General features: G+C 45.5%; 1 protein-coding gene across 10 annotated transcripts in view; it reads left to right on the top strand.

Annotated features, from left to right (window-relative positions):
* Positions 1 to 17,819, top strand: part of DGLUCY (D-glutamate cyclase) — a 120,163-nt gene that overhangs the window by 24,527 nt on the left and 77,817 nt on the right. For 5 of the 10 annotated variants that reach the window (XM_064486197.1, XM_064486196.1, XM_064486198.1 and 2 more), the window contains exon 3: positions 16,275 to 16,322. The exons of 3 other annotated variants lie outside the window; for them this stretch is intronic. In XM_064486197.1, the coding sequence (XP_064342267.1) occupies positions 16,296 to 16,322 (27 nt within the window). In that variant the 5' untranslated portion in view covers positions 16,275 to 16,295. Of the gene's footprint in view, positions 1 to 14,624; positions 14,852 to 16,274; positions 16,323 to 17,819 lie in introns of those variants that run through there. 2 more of the 10 variants (XM_010988181.3, XM_010988197.3) reach the window with 2 other exon arrangements.

Genomic DNA, 17,819 nt, shown 5'->3' on the forward strand with positions numbered 1-17,819 from the left:
GGCATAGGACTTTTCCTGAACCTGGAAATAATGCAAAGAGTTCTGGCAACTTGGCAAAGGTCCATAGTCTGCCTGAGCAATTCAGACTTGCATGTCCAGGGCAGAAGATAAAGACACCCAGGTCCTGCCGTAAGAGATCACTCTCAGTTCAGGCCCCTGTTCCATCCCTGGTGGGGTCCCTGTAATCACTGCAGCCTGGAATAAATGCCCTCAGGTCCCCTGAGCCCATCCCTGGCTCCAAGCTCTCCTGCCTCAGCCAGGCTGAGTTTCCTGGGACATAGCTTTCATTCAACCCTCTTCTGCTTTAAAACTTGAGTGGCTTTTGGCTGTTAATCAATCACCCTTGCAACTCCAGTGCTCTCTCCTCTGACCTCCTACCCATGGAAATTGACCACATCTCCCAAATCAAACCCTGGACCCCATGCAGACTGACATCTATCCTCCTATTCTCCTTACTCATTCCTATCTCTACGTGCCTGCAGCCCTCTGCCCCTTTCAAATCTTGCTATTCTTCAAGGAAGAATCTTTCTTGAAGCCTTTCCTAAGAACTTTAGCCCATACTGATTTCATTTATTATCCATATTGTTAGTTTAACAGTGAATCTCATGTGGACACATTCTTTACTATTACACTGGCTTGTGGGTCTGGTCTTCTCAGTTACATCATGTGCAGAACAGAAACTCCCTTCTGTGTATTCATATCCCCACTCCCCCATCTTGGTGCTTATGTTAGTACCAAACTCATAGTAGACGTTCAATAAACTCTCGTTAATGGTTTGATTTCCATACTGAGTGAAAACACTTTGGTTTCTGTTACTTTTGCTGTTTGCTAGTGGTTTCTGATCTCCTCAAATATGATGACATCGATGTGAGGTGAGTGGCACTCTGAGTACTGCAAGATCGAGAAGACACGTGGTGATAAAAGGCTTTTACATGACTTACATTTTATTCGTTCTAACACACATTCGAGAAACAGCCATGCCTGTAGGTTGAGGAGAGAAAGAGTAGCCACTGAGAGTACAGGAGATGCTTGCTGCCTATGGTTCAGGAACAACTTTGTGTAGCTGTATAGCAGAGACCCATAGCTTCATGGAACCCAGACTGAGACCCCATATGCAGTCAACACGATCATTGCAAGTACCTAATCCAGGCAGCTTCTCTCTGCTGCTGTCAAGCCCAATTGCACTTAAGATATTTTGTGAAACAAATGGATAGATACAACAGAGAAGAGGTTAGAGAAATTCATATACTCATAATGATAATATTAGTAATACATTACTGAGCACTAATTGCTGGGTGCTCTTTGTCACTTTATCTGTTGTGTGTGATTTAACCCTCCTAGAATGCGTTATTCCCATGAGGAGACTGTCAGCGGGGGTCATGTGAAAAAAGAGGAAGGGGCCAAGCTTTGCATTTAGGTAGACAAGATACAAAACAGCAACTACAGATAAACAAAATGTGGTCTATCCATGCAATGGAATATTACTCAGCCAATAAAAGGAGTGACATACTGATACCTGTTGCAATACGAATGAGCCTTGAAATAGTCTGCAAGGTGAAAGGAGCCAGACACAAAAGGTCACATATTATTCCATTTATATGGTTCCGTTTATATGAAATGTCCAGAATAGGTAAATCCAGATAGAGAGAAAGCAGATTAGTGGTTGCCAGGTGCTGTGAGGAGGGGGAAACTTCATACCTATTTATTTGCAGGTATGAAGTTTCCATTTGGAGTGGTGAAAAATGCTGGAACTAGAAACGGCTGAGGTTGTACAACATGGTGCATTCATTAACACCACTGAAATTATAAACTTTAAGAGTGGTAAATTTTATCTTATGTATATTTTACTATAATTTAGAAAAACTCACATGGAAACAGGATCCCAGAGGTGGGGGTGACCATCTGGAAAGAGCCCTCAGGAAGCCTTAGACACAGGTGGGAGTGCTTCAGAATTTCTTAAGGCTAGGAGCTAGAGTTCAAGCTGTGATCTCACAAGACTGGGCTGTCTGTTGTCTGGGCATCGAGATAAAGGATGTATAATTTTAGAAAAGGAACCACCACAAGTTGTAGTTAATGAAGCCGGCTCACTCTGTGACTTAGGCACCAGGATCTGAAGCACCGCGGGTGTCCTGTGTCCGGTGACCTCTCCTTGTCTCACAAAGGTCAAACCATCTTCTCCCCTCCCGAGGGGGCACCATCAGAAAGAAACCCACTCCAGGTCTTTCGTGGATTGCCTTGGCCCTGAAAGCAGACAGGAGACATGCTCACTTTTCTTCTCAGCAGCTACAGAGCAAATGTCATTTCTTGGTGGTCCTGCCTTTGAGTGCTTATTGCTAAGCATTAAGTCCACCCCTGCCCCAAGAGCCTCTAAGAGACAAGATTGGCAAATACTGTTTCCCTGTGGGGCACGAGGAGAGAGAAGAGTTGGGGAGCTGCTTCTCAGGATCCTGTAGGGTGAATCTCTACTCCTGGCCTGCGCTTTATCTCACCTCTGGCCACAACAAGGAAAGTGGCCATGAGTGGCCTCTCCGCTACCTTTTTGCGTGTGAGGGAAAGTGACTTGTAGATGCACTCCACGTTTTCTCTTATGCAAGGGATTGTTTTTTTCCTAATGGAGTCAAGCCTCTTAAAAGAAATACACACAGTTCAATCAATTTCTTTTGTGGATTTCAAAAGAGATGCTTTATTCAGTCTGGAAATATGGCAACAGCAGAGAACAAAAGCAAAGAACAAAGACTTGCAATTATTTGGAGAGTGGCATGGGAGGAGAGAGAGAAGACCATGCCAATGAGGGGAGAAAAATGGTGGCTGAAGGGAACAGATGGGAACAAATGCCCCTGATTTTTCCTCAATTGTTGGGGCCCTTTCCTTTCTTCATCTCATCAGTGGACTCTCCATTGATGTACCCCACCTTCTCCAGCATCACATCTGGGCCCATCTTTCCCCTAGACACACCCTCTTATCTTAATAACCTAGAGCTGGCACTACCACCCTGTCCCAAACCTCACATCTCAATGTCCCATGGACGCAGGATCCAATCCCTGCCTCCCATGGAGAGAACTTGCTGGGCTGAGACTCTGACCTGAGCTAGTGTATCTACAAGTCCTTGTGCCTTTCCACTCAAGCCCTCCTTACAAGAATCTCACCTGTGGTGTCAGGAGATAATGTCATAACTCAGAGAAATGATGGGATTTCAGGTGCCATATAGGCTGGTGGCAGGCATAAGTTGATCCAGATTGGGTCTTCATCATACCTTCAAGTTAAATTGTGGAAGTGGTTAACTGAACCTGTGAAACGATGCATTCTTGAAAATTGAGGAGTGAGACCCTCTCTCCACTCCTCCTGGGGCCACCAGGTCAGTGGAGCAGTTGGTACAGCTGTAAGGGCTCTGGGCTTTCCCAGAAATGCCTGAGTGGGAACTGACCACAGCACAGGTCTCCAGAGAGACTCGTCTGCCCTTGGAATGCTTGGAGTTCACACCCACACTCAGGGCACTGCTGAGGTCAGCACCTGCTGGCTCGTGTCTCTGAACTTCTCAACCACCAGGATCGTAGCTTCCAGCTTCAGCCAGGGGCCAGCTCTGATGACAGCTCAGCTCACCCGTGTGGACTTTCCCTTTCTGCTTCTTCCCAGGGAAAGCAGCTGGCCCACTGGGAAGGAGTGGGTAAGCGATGGCTAAAAGACGATTCTACTGACCTCATACTGGGAAAACTGGATAAATTTCTGAACTGGCACAGAGCATGCTACCCAGGAAACACTTTCCAAGATTAACTTGTACAATTTCTGGTTTCTGTGTCAGCTTAAAAAAGAAAAAACCTTAAATCTATAGAAGTTTTCATCATAAAATGATTAGGAAGTGATGAGTTTTGAGTGTGTATCACCTTTGTTTTTAATGCAATGTATTTAACTGTAAGTTTATATAATATGATTTTTAATAATGGCTGTGTTTAACTACTAGCTCACAAAATCCCTGAAAATTGATCCATCAGTTCCTATAAGCTTGAATGAGCCAGCTCCCGCCTGTCTCATCCTGACCATGTTCGTCTTCCTGCTGAAAAGACATAATTCTTAGAAGGGCAGCCTGGATATCCTTCAAAGGCAGGGAGAGTGGCCATCTTGTTGGTCACTGAATCACCCGTGTGGCCTAGTGGCCAGCAGGTACTAGGTACGCTCAGTGCGTGCGTGTTGACTGACAGCAAAGGGCCATGTCTTAGTAACCACGGCAGCAGTTAAAGAATTCTTGGCAAATAGTAGGCTCCTGGAAAGTCCTGGCTGTTTGAACATGGAAAATAATGGAAGAAGAGAAAGTGTAATGCAACTAGGTCTTTAGCTTATTCATCTTTTTAAGTTTAATAAAAATAAAAGATGTCTGTCCTGGGCCCAGGATGGGTGCTCTCTGCATGTGGGGTCCAATGTTAGAGGAGAATGAGAGAAGACGTAGAGTAGAAGGAAGCCTGCTTGAAGCAGGAAGTCGTTTTAGAAGAATTAAGGTAAAGAAACTGGTTTACCTTCTGACCTACAAAAGAGAAACACAAATTAAGAAGGGAGGCAACAACTGGGGTGGGGTCAGCACTTCCAAACTCATTTTAACACTTGTCCTTCACTGATAAGCATAAGAATCTCCCTTCTTTTTTAGAGCTTCTGATTTGTCCCCCTGGGGGATGGAGTCTAACCATTACCTTAGGATGAGAAGTCCTGGGTCACCCCACCAGCCCAAGGGATTTGCAGTTTTGTTTATGAACATAATGTTTTTGGTCAGTTGAGCTGTTTTTTTCAGTGGCCTCTTTCTGCCCTCAGCACCAAGGCTGAGAAACAGAATGTGAGAGACTGAGCCGAGGGCTGGCAGGGAGCAGACCTGGCTTCCAGGTCTGCACCCGGAAAGGCTGACCTGCTGAGCCACCTTCAGCAAGTCGCCACCCCTTTCTAAAGGGTCTCAATTTCCTCACCTTTAGCAAGAAAATTAGATGATTTTGAAGTTTCGTCTCAGCTCTAACATTCTATCAGCCCAAGTTCATTTCTCATCCTGACCTAGATTTTAAAGATAATGTATTTAAAATATTACAGAATTTGAAAGTGATCAGTTATCTCCTCCACTTGGAAATGTCATCCCTGGCAGTGCATTGGTGGGTGTTGGGGGCTATTTTGGTGCCTGGGTGTTCAGAAGAGGAGAAAGAGAGGGTGGAGAGATTACCAATTCAGTAACCTCCTCACGACTTCTGAGGCCAAGTCAATGCTTGTCTTGAATGCCTAATCCAAATAGCTATGAGCTGTGGAGGTGTGTTAGAATGGTTATTTTAAAAAAAAAAAAGCTGCCACTTTCTTTTACTGAGTGCCTCCTTGGAGCCTTGGACTTGGCATGATTCCTTTCTGATTTTCACAACAAACTCTCAAGGTGAGCAGGATGATTCCCATTTTGTAAGTGAGCAGGGAGGTAACTTGCTCAGGGTTCCATAGCTTGATGGAGCCAGGACTGAAACTCAAATTTGATACCAGCGCCTGTCTTCTTCCACTACATGGGGGTTAAAAAGTGTGGTCCCGGGCCAGCAACACCATATCCCTTGGGAGCTTAGAAATGCAAATTCCCTACCAAATAAAGAACTCTGGGGGTGCAGCCCAGAAATCCGTGTTTTAACAAGCCCTCCAGGGGATTCAGATGTACACTCACATTTGAGAACCCCTTATGATGTTAGGGTGCCTCTCGGCAATAGCTTGGCCAGCTGTCACACTGCAATCCCCAGAAATCCAATATTTCCAATGTTCTCATAATGATGTGACATTTCCACCAGGACGCTGAAAACCACCCACCCTCTGGCAAGGGGGAAGCATCCTAACACCTTAGGGAGGTTCCAAATGCCACACGAATCATAAAGTTGGGTTATTGAAGTATTCTTGAGTCAAGTCAAAATAAACCACCAGAAACTGTCTTTCTGGTCTGACTTTCTGGCTTCAATAAGGTGATCAGTATTCTAGACTTCTGGGTGTCTCTCTTACTCTTATTAAAGTTTTCTGGGAGATGATAAATGGATTCCAGAAGGTGGTGTTGGGGTGAATTGCCTCTCATTGAAATTTCCTTTTGTCCCCTATCTAGTAGAGGACTTGCCTCATTTTAGGATGAGCGGATCATAATGTCTGGAGTTTTGCATGTTGATTCTTACCTGGGATTGTTGCTCATACCTGCTGCCCTCTCTCTGGGACTGGAGACAAGAGCAAAAGGGAGGTGTCACTGGGAATGGGAGGCGGGTGCAATTTGCAGAGGAACGGGGCATACATTGGCGGAATGTGGAGGGTCAGCGGACTTTGGTCACAGCTTGGTGGGGTAGAGTAGGACTCACAGGCACGAGCACAGAGAGCGTGGACTTGGGGAACTGGGTGTGGTCTGGGAGATTTATGTGTCTCTGCTCCTGGGCATGAGAAGCTGCTATGCCCCACCCAGTTCTAGATCTTGAAGGTGCACAGGTACACACGTTTCCCTCTGGCTGAAGGAAGAACAACCAAAGGGTTGGGGCTCGGTTCCCGCAGGCTGCCTGGGGGAGCTTCCGCCAGTCACCGAGGCTCCGCCGAGCTGCTCCATGTGGTCTCCGCGTAGATGAAGTTGCTGCAGAAAATCCTCACACCACGTAGGCTGGCTTCATTTCAGTTTCCTGGCCTCAGACTGCAAATGGGCTAACAACACTGCCTGGCAATCCTACCCTCTTCTCCTTTTAGTCTGCTTTGCTCCAACACAAGTATTATGCCTTTTCCTCCCTCCTCCTCCCCGCTCTCCAGCCCAGCTCTGCTGCTGACCGAGCCTCATGCTTGGCTGGGAAAATAGAAGCCAACAGATGGGAACTCCCTCCCCTTGCCACCACCAAATGTACACACCTTCCTACATCTACTTCTGCAGCAGGCCTCTCTTTCCAGTCTTACACGGGAGGAAGTGTCTCTCCTCCCTTCAAGGGCAAATCCCTCATCTTGTCATCCAAATCCTATCCCCTTTTTGCCTATCCCAGAAAATCACAGCTACTGTTTCTCTCTCTCTCTCTCTCTCTCTACTTCATCAACAGATTTTCAGTCTCCTGGATCAATGCCATCAACCTATAGGCCTTCTCTGCTGTTATGTACTTGTGTGTGTACATACACATACACACACACACACATGCATATATACATAATGAGAGTTTTAAAACTTTTATATAAGTATATATGTGCATATGAATGTGTATATATACACACACATATATATAATTCATATATATATATGAGTTTTAAAAACAACAGCAAACGTCTCCCTTGACCCAGCCTCCCGCCTCCAGCCCCCACCTCGTTTCCGGCTCTCCTGCACCTCCCATTCTCTCCTCTACTTACTCCAATCTACCTCTGTCTGCACCACTCTAAAAGCAGCAATTCTTAGCCTGGAGCACTTTGGTCCCCCAAGAGACATTTGGCAATGTCTGGAAACATTTTTGGTTGCCGCTGCTTGGGGGAGGGCTGCTACTGGCCTCCAGCAGGTGAGGGCTGGGAATGCTACTGAGTATTCTGCAGTGCACAGGACAGCCCCCTGCAACACGGAGTTCTGGGGCCAATAGTGTAGTAGTTGAGAAATCCTGATAAGGAGACTACTCTTAGCCAAGTTGCCAAGAGCTTCCATGATGCCTAATCTAAGAAACTATCTTACGTTCTTATCAGGCCTGCTCTCCTGGGTTCCATGACACTTGTCTCTCTTGGTTTTCCACGTATACTTCGGGCCGCTCTTTGCATGGTCCCCCTCTACCTGACTCAATCCTGGGCTTTCTTCTCATATTTCTCTTTCTTCTCTCTTCTCAATTGGTCCATCCAGTGGCTTCGTATCATTTCCAGGCTGACTCTGAAGCCCGAGTGTCTACTTCGAGTAGCTCTCAGTTTCCTGGCTGTGTGTCCATAGTCACAATTTCTTCTGTTACTTGGCAGCCTCAGTTTCTTCTTCAGTAAAATGGGGGTGAGAAGAATAGCACTTACTGCACAGAGTGGAAATAACTGAGTAAGGAAACCCAAGTAAATGCATGGCAGAGAGTTTTATTCATATCAGCTGTTATTATTTTTATTTATGACTCTGACATAAAAATTGCACATTTTTTACTTTTCACCGGAGAGCTCAAGAATGGATACTGAAGACTCACCAGATGAAATTGAGAGAGGTGTTAAGTTCAATCTAATTTAAAAAAGAAAATCAGGGGGAGGGTGTAACTCAGTGGTAGAGTGTGTGCCTAGCATGCACAAGGTGCTGGGTTCAATTCCCCAGTACTTCCATCAAAAATAAAAAATAAAAGAAACAAACAAAGCTAATTACCTCCCTCCCCCCGCCAAATTTTTTTTAATTAGAAAGAAAAACAAAAACAAAAACCACTGCCTGAGCGTGAGCATGTGCCAGACACAGGGCTAAGACTGGGGATTTATGGCACAAGACAGGATTGCTTCCCTGAAGAGCTTAACTGACGTGAGTCCACCAGAGAGAAACATAGAGGAACACATGGAAGTATTAGGCAGCATATGATAGATGCCTGATTATTGAGAGACAGTAGTTTTCAAACAGGATTTCATGAAATCCACTCTTCAGAGATGCTTCAAGGGGGTCTTCAAACTTTTGAATTCAAATTTCCTTCTTTTAAATTGAGATATTACTGGCATGTAACATTATATTGCTTTCAGGGGTACAATATAATAGTTCGATATTCAGTTTCTATTTTAAAGTGTATTTTAAAGTGTCTTAAAATTGTAATAAGAAATTTCAAAATGATAATACCAATACGTTAAGTTTTGGTTTAGGTTGTTAAATTTTGTGCAGGTTGTAATGAAGTGTCTCCTTCCATTTCTTTTTGATAAAAGAAAATTTCCATTTATCTAAATACAAGTTGCAAGAAGGACTATTTTGTTTTAGTTTGTTTAACAACTTTATTGGTGATAGAATTCACCCATTTAAGTTGTGGTGTTTTTGTAATAGTTACAGACTGCAGCAGCTTATCTTAGTGAATCAAGATTCTCCTGAGTTTGTGCAGTCACAGAAAATGCAAATATAGAGTGAAATGAGGATGCTGCAAGGTGGTACCTGAGCCCCACAAGTGTCTATGACATCAATTTCTTAATTTTTATGTTCGAGCAAATAAAAATACTTCCTTTGGCCGCCTTCCTAAGTATTTATATAAATTTGAATGTATAAAATTATTTCATACTAACTAAAAACCTTCATTTATCTGCTTTATATATTGAGGGTGTACCTAAGAGTTAGATTGAAGAGAGATAATTTGACAAATACTAGTTGAGCGTGTGCCACATACCAGGCCCTGGCCTAGGCTCTGGAACTCGGCCATGAACAAACAGACATCAGGGCCTGCTCTCATGAAGCTTAGAGTCTAGTGCAATAACTAGAGAGAAATAAATCAAGTGGAACATCAAGCAGGCTGGGGGGTAGGGGGCAGGGGAGCTCAGGAGCTGGGCAGGGGAGGAGGCAGGAGACAGGGAACAGACCAGTGACGTAAGCATGCACGTGCAGGTGACATTTTGAAATTTCCGTCTTTCTGTGAAATCTTGGTATTTCGCTCATCATAGATGGTGCATTAGTTTTGATTTTTTTAAATCAATGCTTATCTCGGTGACTGTTTGATGCCCTCTTAAATTTTGCAGTACTTGCCCCCTGGTTTAATTCCCAGAAGCAGAGTCTGTGCAAATGGGGTTGCAGTCACCAGTGGAGGGCTTTGGATGCCTGGCTGTGTCTTTAGAAAGGTCACTGAAGGGTCTGGAGCAAATAGACGACGTGGCCAAAATATCATCTGGGGTCTGTTGGTCTGGGAGCACATGGAAAACGAGAGGAAGAGACCTGAACACCAGGACCAATCGGAAAGTTTATTGTGATGGTCCAGGCCCGGGTGTTGGAACAAAAGACAGTGGGAAGGAAAGCTGGTCACTTCATGCCTTTCATGCGCCTCTGCCGGCCTTAAACCATCCCCAGAAGTCAACATGTCCCAAACAACTGCACACGTAATGAATGCCAGCTTCTTGCCTCTTTCTGTTTTTAATATGGTTGATTTGTGCAAAACAGGAAGTGCTGCCGCGATAATGGCATTATTTGTAGCTGAGAAATGTTCTTTTGAAAACTCTGAAAACCATTGGTCCCTTGTGCTGAAGGTCAGCTGTGCTAGTGGACTCTCCCATTGGGTGGGCCCCGTTCCAACAGGCGCCATGATTTCCCTCTGCTCTGCCAGCAGAATGGACTCAAGGGCTGCTCTGTTCCTAAGACTGGCGACAAGGTTGCTTAGCCTTTCAGGAACTTCCAGCTGTGTGGGGCCCTGGCACTGCAGAGAGGGGCTGGCTGAGTGCCTGCCAGGCCCTGTGAAGGCAGAGAGATTTAAAGGGAGGTTACAGGAAACCCTCCCCTGCCCCAGGCTTTGGTCCTAGACAAACAGTTCAATTCAAGGTAGCGGCTGCAGGATAGGGGAACTCAGAGGAAAGGTAATTTCCTGAGACAGAAGCAGACGGGAACGTGCAGTGGGCACCGAGCTAGAGTTGGGAACCAGCCCCATAAGCTGGAAATTCTAGTCTTCTGTTCAGTTGAATCTGAATTTCTCACTTTGATTCACCCTGGTGGCCTCACTCACTCGGACTTCTCTAATCATTTTCTAAAATGACATTTTCACTGAGCCATGAAGATATTCTTTTGGAGAGCAGTCTTTTGGAATCAGAGCCTGGCTAGAAGCCTAACTCCATGGCTTCCTAACTGTGTAACCTTGGGCTGGTTGCTTAATCTCTCTGAGCCTCGGTTCCCTCATGAAGTTTACATGAGGATGAAATGCAGTTTTATGTATATATGGGACCCAACAATAGTCAAATCCCTGCTCTGTTACTTGACATCCCTATGGCCACAGGATATGTCTTGACACTTAACCAACTTCTCAGAGCTTCAGTTTCCTCATTTTTGATATGGGAATAATAAGAGTGCCCACTTCAGAGCCTAGCTGTCAGGGTCAAATGAAACAAACCCCTGAATTAGATAAACCAGAAACATGGCATATGGTAGGAACTCAGTAAATGGTTATTTTGATTACTAGTATGGTTGGAAATGGTAGCTATTATTAACATAACTTTGGGATAGAGTGGAATAAACATGGGAGCAAGTTTAATTTTCAGGATCTCAATGAAATATTTCAGATCTCCTTTTTCAGCTCTTCTGGTTCCCACTGATTCATTCCATCAAGTATTTACTGAGCACGTACTATGTGCCAGGCACTTTGTTAGGCACAGGGGACACGGCGGCCACCAAAACAGGCATGTTTCCTGTTTTCTTGCAGCCTAATGTCTAGTGGAAGAGTCAGACAATCAAATAATTTTATGGATTTAGAATTCTCTAAAGTAATGACTGCTTTGAAGGAAAAGCTTGGCAGCTTTGAGAATTTGTAACAGGAGATGCTGACTTGGTCTGGGAGGGGTCAGAGTGGCTTCTGGAGGAAGTAAAGCTTGATTTTGAGATCTGAAGATGCGGGAAGTGAGTAAGCCTGTCCCTCTGTCCCTCTGTCCCTCCCTGGACCTGCAGAGGCTGTGAAGCCTGGCAGTCTTCATGCCTTGGCCCCCTTAGATTCCAGGCATCTCATCCCCCAGGTGTAAGGTTCAGATTATTAATACTCAGTGATTTGCCTTCCTCCTTTACCTCGGAGTGATGGCGGAGGAGATCAGGGGTGCCACTGCCCTCTGCAGAAAGGGAAAGCTGTGTGACACCTGAGAAGGCAGAGGCCCACATGGAGACCCAGCCTGAACAGGAAACCAGAATCCAAGTCCTGCCCAGCTACCCCTGTGGAGCCAGCAGACGAGAACTTGCGTTTTTCCTGCCCTAACTTAAACTTCCTTGGGCTTATGTAAAAATGAGCATAAGGATGCTAAGGGTGCTGGCTGATGGCTGCTGGTTTCTCCTCTGGGTTTCCAGCCAGGGCCTGGATACTCTAGCTCAAAGGAGCTGAAACAGGAAATGGACTTTGGTCTCCCTGCAACAGTTTGCAGAAACCTTGATTCCAACCAGAGGCCAAATCAACTTTTGAGGACTAATCCCTCGGCCCTCGGCATTGTCAGAGGCGACCATTTCTGGAAGCTCCACATCTAATTCAGGTTGAGGTGTCTCTTTAGGAAAAGTATCTTAAATTCCAATTTCTATCACCCACTGAATCCCTTCAATTGTCTTCCCTTTTCTTAACTTTTAAATAGCTACAATTACCTGGCATACAATAGTTACCTGGGTTTATTTATTTTTTTTTTTTTTGAAGGGGCCTCATTTTAGCTAAGCAATTGCAAACAATAGCTTGGTTATACTTCTGAATTCTTTTGACACAAGCAATTGCTTCTTTTCCAAAGTGTGCTCTGACGCTATCTGAATAGTGCAATATTTCTCTCCCTTAGCAGTTTTGCCTGGATCTCACCCACTGAAAAACCAGCTGTAAATATTTGGCATTCCTTGCACCTCTGGTCGTCCGTCCACACAGTTCAAACTTCCGGGGCTCTGCATTTCAGCTTTAAAGCTGCAAGGAAAATGGAAAGGCTGGGGCTTGTTTCTGGCCCTAAAGCTCTGCTTCTATATAAACAGTCATCCTGTGAGGGGTACAGGTTTGGGTGTTGCCAAAGTTAAGGTTTCTATTGTGTGTGTGTGTGTGTGTGTGTGTGTGTGTGTGTGTGTGTGATAATATATACATAACATAAAACTGACCATTTTAGCCATTTTTTAAGTGTACAGCTCAGTAGCATTTTTAAGTACATTCACACTGTTCTGCAACCTTCAGCACCATCCATCTCCAAAACGTTTTCATCTTCCCAAACAGAAAATCCACACTCATTATACAGTAACTCCCCATTCTTCTCCCCCAGCCCCTGGTGCCCACTATCCTGCTTTCTGTCTCTATGAATTTGCCAATTCTGGTTATCTTATATAAGTGGAATCAGACAACACCTCTCCTTCTGTGACTAGCTTATTTCACTTAGCATAATGCCTTCAGGGTTCAGCCATATTGTCACCTATATCAGAACTTCATTCCTTTTTGTGGCTGAATAAAATTCTGTTGTACGTTCATGCCACGAGTTGTATATCCATTCGTGTTGATGGAGACGGGTTGTCTCCATCTTTTGGCTGTTGTCTAATAATGTTTAACATTAATAGATGGGATCTGGCTCCTCTGTGACCAATTTAACAACTATCTTTTGACTTTATTTTATTCTCTAGAAATAGGACATCAAACAGAGCAATTTGGACCCAGGGCTCGTCAGGCAAGCTGAGGCTGGGGAAGGGGAAAAGTGGGTAGCTTGGTCATTTGTGGACCTTTGCAGAGCTGTATCTGGAGGTCCAACTGGTCAGAGATAGCACCCTGGGTGGGCAGGGCTGCACGACACCGGGTTTCTGATTACATAAGAGAGCTTTCATTTAAACCCATTAATTTATTCATTCATTTACATACTCACTCATTCCAATATTATCGAATGTGGTAGTGAGCTCAGCCTGCCCTGAGCTTCTGACCACTAAAGGCAGAAAGAAAAGTACATCACTGTGCACAACGCCTAAGGGTGCGGGATTCGAGAGGAGAAGCATGGCATGCTGTGGGAACATGGAGGGGGACGCTCACCTGTACTTGGGACCCAGGAAAGGCTGTGGAGGAAGTCACACCTGTGCTAAGTCATAAGGAAAGGGAGGAAGTTAGCCAGGTGGAGGAAGAAGGCAGGAATAGTGGGCCAGGTTTAGGGAGGGAAAGGCAAGGGCCTGGAGTTCAAAGGGGGGGCCTGCAGTGGGCTTTGGTGTGTGCCTTGTGTTTTGAGGTGAGGGTGCCAACATTCATGGAGGCGGGAAAGGTGAAGCCACAGGTGCAAGCAGGAAATTTGCTAAGGGATCTCATATGGTGTTTGGGCTTAATCCTGGGGCAAAAGAGAAGTCCTTATGGCTTCCAAGGAGCCATCCTTGGAAGGGCATGAAACACAGCACAGATCAGAAGAAGGAGATCTGGTCTTCTCGTGAAGAAGGCATCTGGCTAAAGCTCATACAAGCCAGCATCTTCTGAGCACTTTCTGAGTACTGAGTGCTGTTGTGGTTAATCCTCACAACAGATGACCAAGTGATTGACAAGGAAACTGAGGCCTAGAGAGAAACTTACCAAGGCCTCCAAGTTGGGGCGGCAGGTCCAACCATCTTCTCGACTATTCAGTGTGGTCTGTGGACTAAAAGCAGCTACATCTCCTGGGAGCTTGTCAGAAATGCAGAACCTCAGCCTCATCCCGGACATTCTGGATCAGAACCTGGATTTTAACAGGGTCCCCAGGTAATTCTTGAGCACACTAAAGTTTGAAAATCACTGATGGTGATTCCCAAGACTGGCTGCACATTCGCATCTCCTGGGCAGCTTTGAAAATCCTTGGGGCCCGGGTTGCACTTCCAGATCAATTACATCAGAATTTCTGGGGCTGTCATCCAGGCATTAGAATTTTTAAAGTTCCGCAGGTGATGTGAGCTAGGCTCTTGCATTATGCATCCCTATTTCAAGGGAGGTCAGGCTAACTCCTGCAGGGAAACTGGACACAAGCCTGCATCCACCCACCGGGGGCTCTGCAGCTTTAAGAACTGGGACTGGCTGCCTGCCTAGGAGGCCACCCGCCATTGCACAGGCCACGTGAGCACAGGCTGTGGAGCGAGGCTGCGACAGTGCTGGGGCTGGCCTGGGCTTGCAGACCCGAGCCCTGCAGAACAACCCGGGTGGCGCAGGCGGGCGAGCCGAAGAAAGGGGAGCGTTGTGCCTTTTTGCGGGAAGCATACATTCTGCAAGGCGGTGGAAACAAAGAGAGGAACTGTTTGTAGCCCTAGTCCAGACGTCCCAAACAAACAGTAAGTCAGGAGGGCAAGGAACACAGCACAGCCACCCCCCTCCTCTGCCCCAGGCGACATCCATACACCCTACCCACTCCAAGGGCTGAAGGTCTTCAGAGCCTGCCTAGGGCAAAACCAGTTAGCAGGGCAGAAAATTCCCTGAAATCCTCCATGGGGGCCCCATCTGTTCCTCTCTAGGCTGGGCTCAGGACAGGTAGCGCCTGATGACTGACCACGCCTCTGGTATGGGGAGCTTGTCTCCTCTCTGTCCTCCCCCTCCAGAAGCCTTCCAGTGCAGGTCATTGCCCTGAGGACCCCAAGGTCCTGTGAGAGCACAGAAAGTGAAACTGAAACCTGTTAGAACTGTTGGCCTTTGGGCCACAAGCTTGCTGATGAAGGGGCCATGAAGCTAATGGGCAAAACGGGGGGGGGGGGGGGGGGGAGGGTGGCAGGGACTGCAGGAACTCCGGGCCGCAGCAGACATGGGCAGTCAGCTGGTCGTAGTTTGCCGGGCACCCACAGGACACAGGCAGGGACCTGTGGAGGAAGGAAAGGTGGAGGCGAGGCAGCATCCAGGCCATTACCTCCACCTTGGCTGGAGGCGGAGCTTTCTCCAGGCCATTAGCCCCTCTGTGTCAGTCTCCACTGGGGCGCCGGGACCGACGTGGCACAGGTGACCGCAGTGGTGGGCTTCTGACCTGTGGGCCACCAAACACTAGAGACAAAGCCTTGTGACTTTGGGGCGTCTCCTTTCTAGCATTACCTGTGCCTCCCTGCCCCTCCTTCATTACGGACGATCGAGAGCCCGCTGCAATCCCCCTTCCTTCCCAGGCAAGAGCCATCACATGTTGGGGCGGGTGGCAGGGTGAGACTGTGTTGGCAGGAAGACAGACGTTGGCATTGATTGGCATGCAGAGGAGGGAAGCTACTTTGTGTCTTCAAGATAACTGGGTGCAAGCTGAAAGGAAGGGAACGAGAGGTCCAGGAGCAGAAAGCAAAGGGAAAGTGGCTTTCCTGGAGGGGTGGAGTGAAGGTGAGGAAGAAGGAGGAGGAAGGTGGCATGGGGTGAGGCAGGGCAGGGCAGGGTGGGGTCGCCTGAGAGAAAGCTCAACTGTGGCTTGTGCATAATTATGATGAAACATCTTAAAGCATCAGATGTGACTTCTAGCTGCAGGGCTAGATCCCAGGAGATCAACTGGTGACCTCTGACAAATTTTACTTATAAATTTGAGCATCCTTAGGAAATGGGAGAATTTCACATGTGACTCTGAAAGTTCTGAAACACCAGGCTCACACTGCAGCAGGGCAGCTGAAGCAGGAGCTGCCTGTTCAAGCATTTTGCATTCCCCACCTCACGCCCCACCTTCTGTCCCTGCTTCCCAGAGGCCTAGCAGATTGTTGCTACTTTTGCTTTTGAGAATAATGGTTCTCTTCTACCTAGAGCCTGCATTTGTATGGATTTATGAGCGTGTACACGCCAGGCACACAGGTATGCTCTCTTTTAATTAATTTCGATTAACCTCTCCCTTTTTTCAGTTGAGGATGACAGATGCAAAAAAACCAAACTTAACTTTCTCCTTAACAGATTTTGCAGCCTTTCCAGGCAATCTGCCAAATTGCTAGATGGTATTTGCATTAAAAAAACATTTTTTTGAGTGCATTTTGTTATTTAGATTTTAAGGATTTCCCAGCCTGCCTTAAGGTGATATTTCATTTGTGCCCCGTTTTATAGCTCTCAAAGTATTTCTTGAACATACATGAATTTATTTTATTCTTCCGGCAGTTATGTGAGGTCAAGTAGTTTGGGTCTTCTTCCTTCACTCTCTTGGAGAGAACTGTCCAGCAGAGAAGCTAAATGACTTCCTTTTGTCCTGCAATAATTTTTCTTACTCATTTTTAAAAATTGAAGTATAGTTAATTTACAATGTTGTATTAGTTTCAGGTGTACACCAAAGTGATTTAGTTATATATATATGTTCTTTTCCAGATTCTTTTCCATTATGGGTTATTAGAAGAAATTGAATATAGTTCTTTGTGCTATACAATAGGTCCTTGTTGTTTATCTATCTTATATATAGTAGTGTGTTTATGTTGTTGACCAAAAATTAATCAGTTGATCTAAGAATGAAAGGGAAAATTTTATTCAAGCCAAATTTAAGCATTGTAACCCGGGAAGAACATCTCAGAAAGCTCTGAGAACTGCTCTGCTGATTAGAAATCAAGGCACAGTTTTATAAGTTTTTTGAGCCAGAGGGCTGTCCATCAAATGACATCTTATTGACAGTTTATATAATCCAGATTTAAGTGTCATCCTGGTGGGTCATGTGACCTCTTACAAAATCAAGAAGGAATGTTATCTTTTAAGGAGTTGCCTGTTGATGCTCAGAGAATGTTGCTTTTTGCGGTTGAGCAGGTATTCCTGCCGATGGGGGAGGTTTGACAGGTACACGATGCACAGTGCAGGGAGAGAGGAGGTCAAAGGACAGAGAAGAATTTTTATGTTTAAATTTTTCTTGTCTTGCCATAAATATGAATTTTATTCCACAGCGTTAATCCCAAACTCCTAATTTATCGTTCACCTTTTCCCCACTTTCCTATTTGGTAACCATAAATTTATTTTCTGTGTCTGTGAGTCTATTTCTGTTTTGTAAATAAGTTCATTTGTATCATTTTTTAGATTCCACATATAGGTGCTACCATGTGGTATTTATCTTTCTCTGTCTGACTTACTTCACTTAAAATGATAATCTCCAGGTCCATCCATGTTGCTGCAAATGGCATTATTTCATTTTTATGGCAAAATAATATTCCATTGTATATTTTTGTATTTTCTTGATCAGTCCTCTGTCAGTGGACACTTAGGTTGCTTCCATCTCTTGGCTATTGTAAATAGTGCTGCTGTGAACACTGGGGTGCATGTATCTTTTCAAATTACAGTTTTCTTTGGATATATGCCCAGGAGTGGGACTGCTGGATCATATGGTAA

This window comes from Camelus dromedarius, chromosome 5 (genome assembly GCF_036321535.1).
Source record: "Camelus dromedarius isolate mCamDro1 chromosome 5, mCamDro1.pat, whole genome shotgun sequence".
Taxonomy (NCBI): Eukaryota; Metazoa; Chordata; class Mammalia; order Artiodactyla; family Camelidae; genus Camelus; species Camelus dromedarius.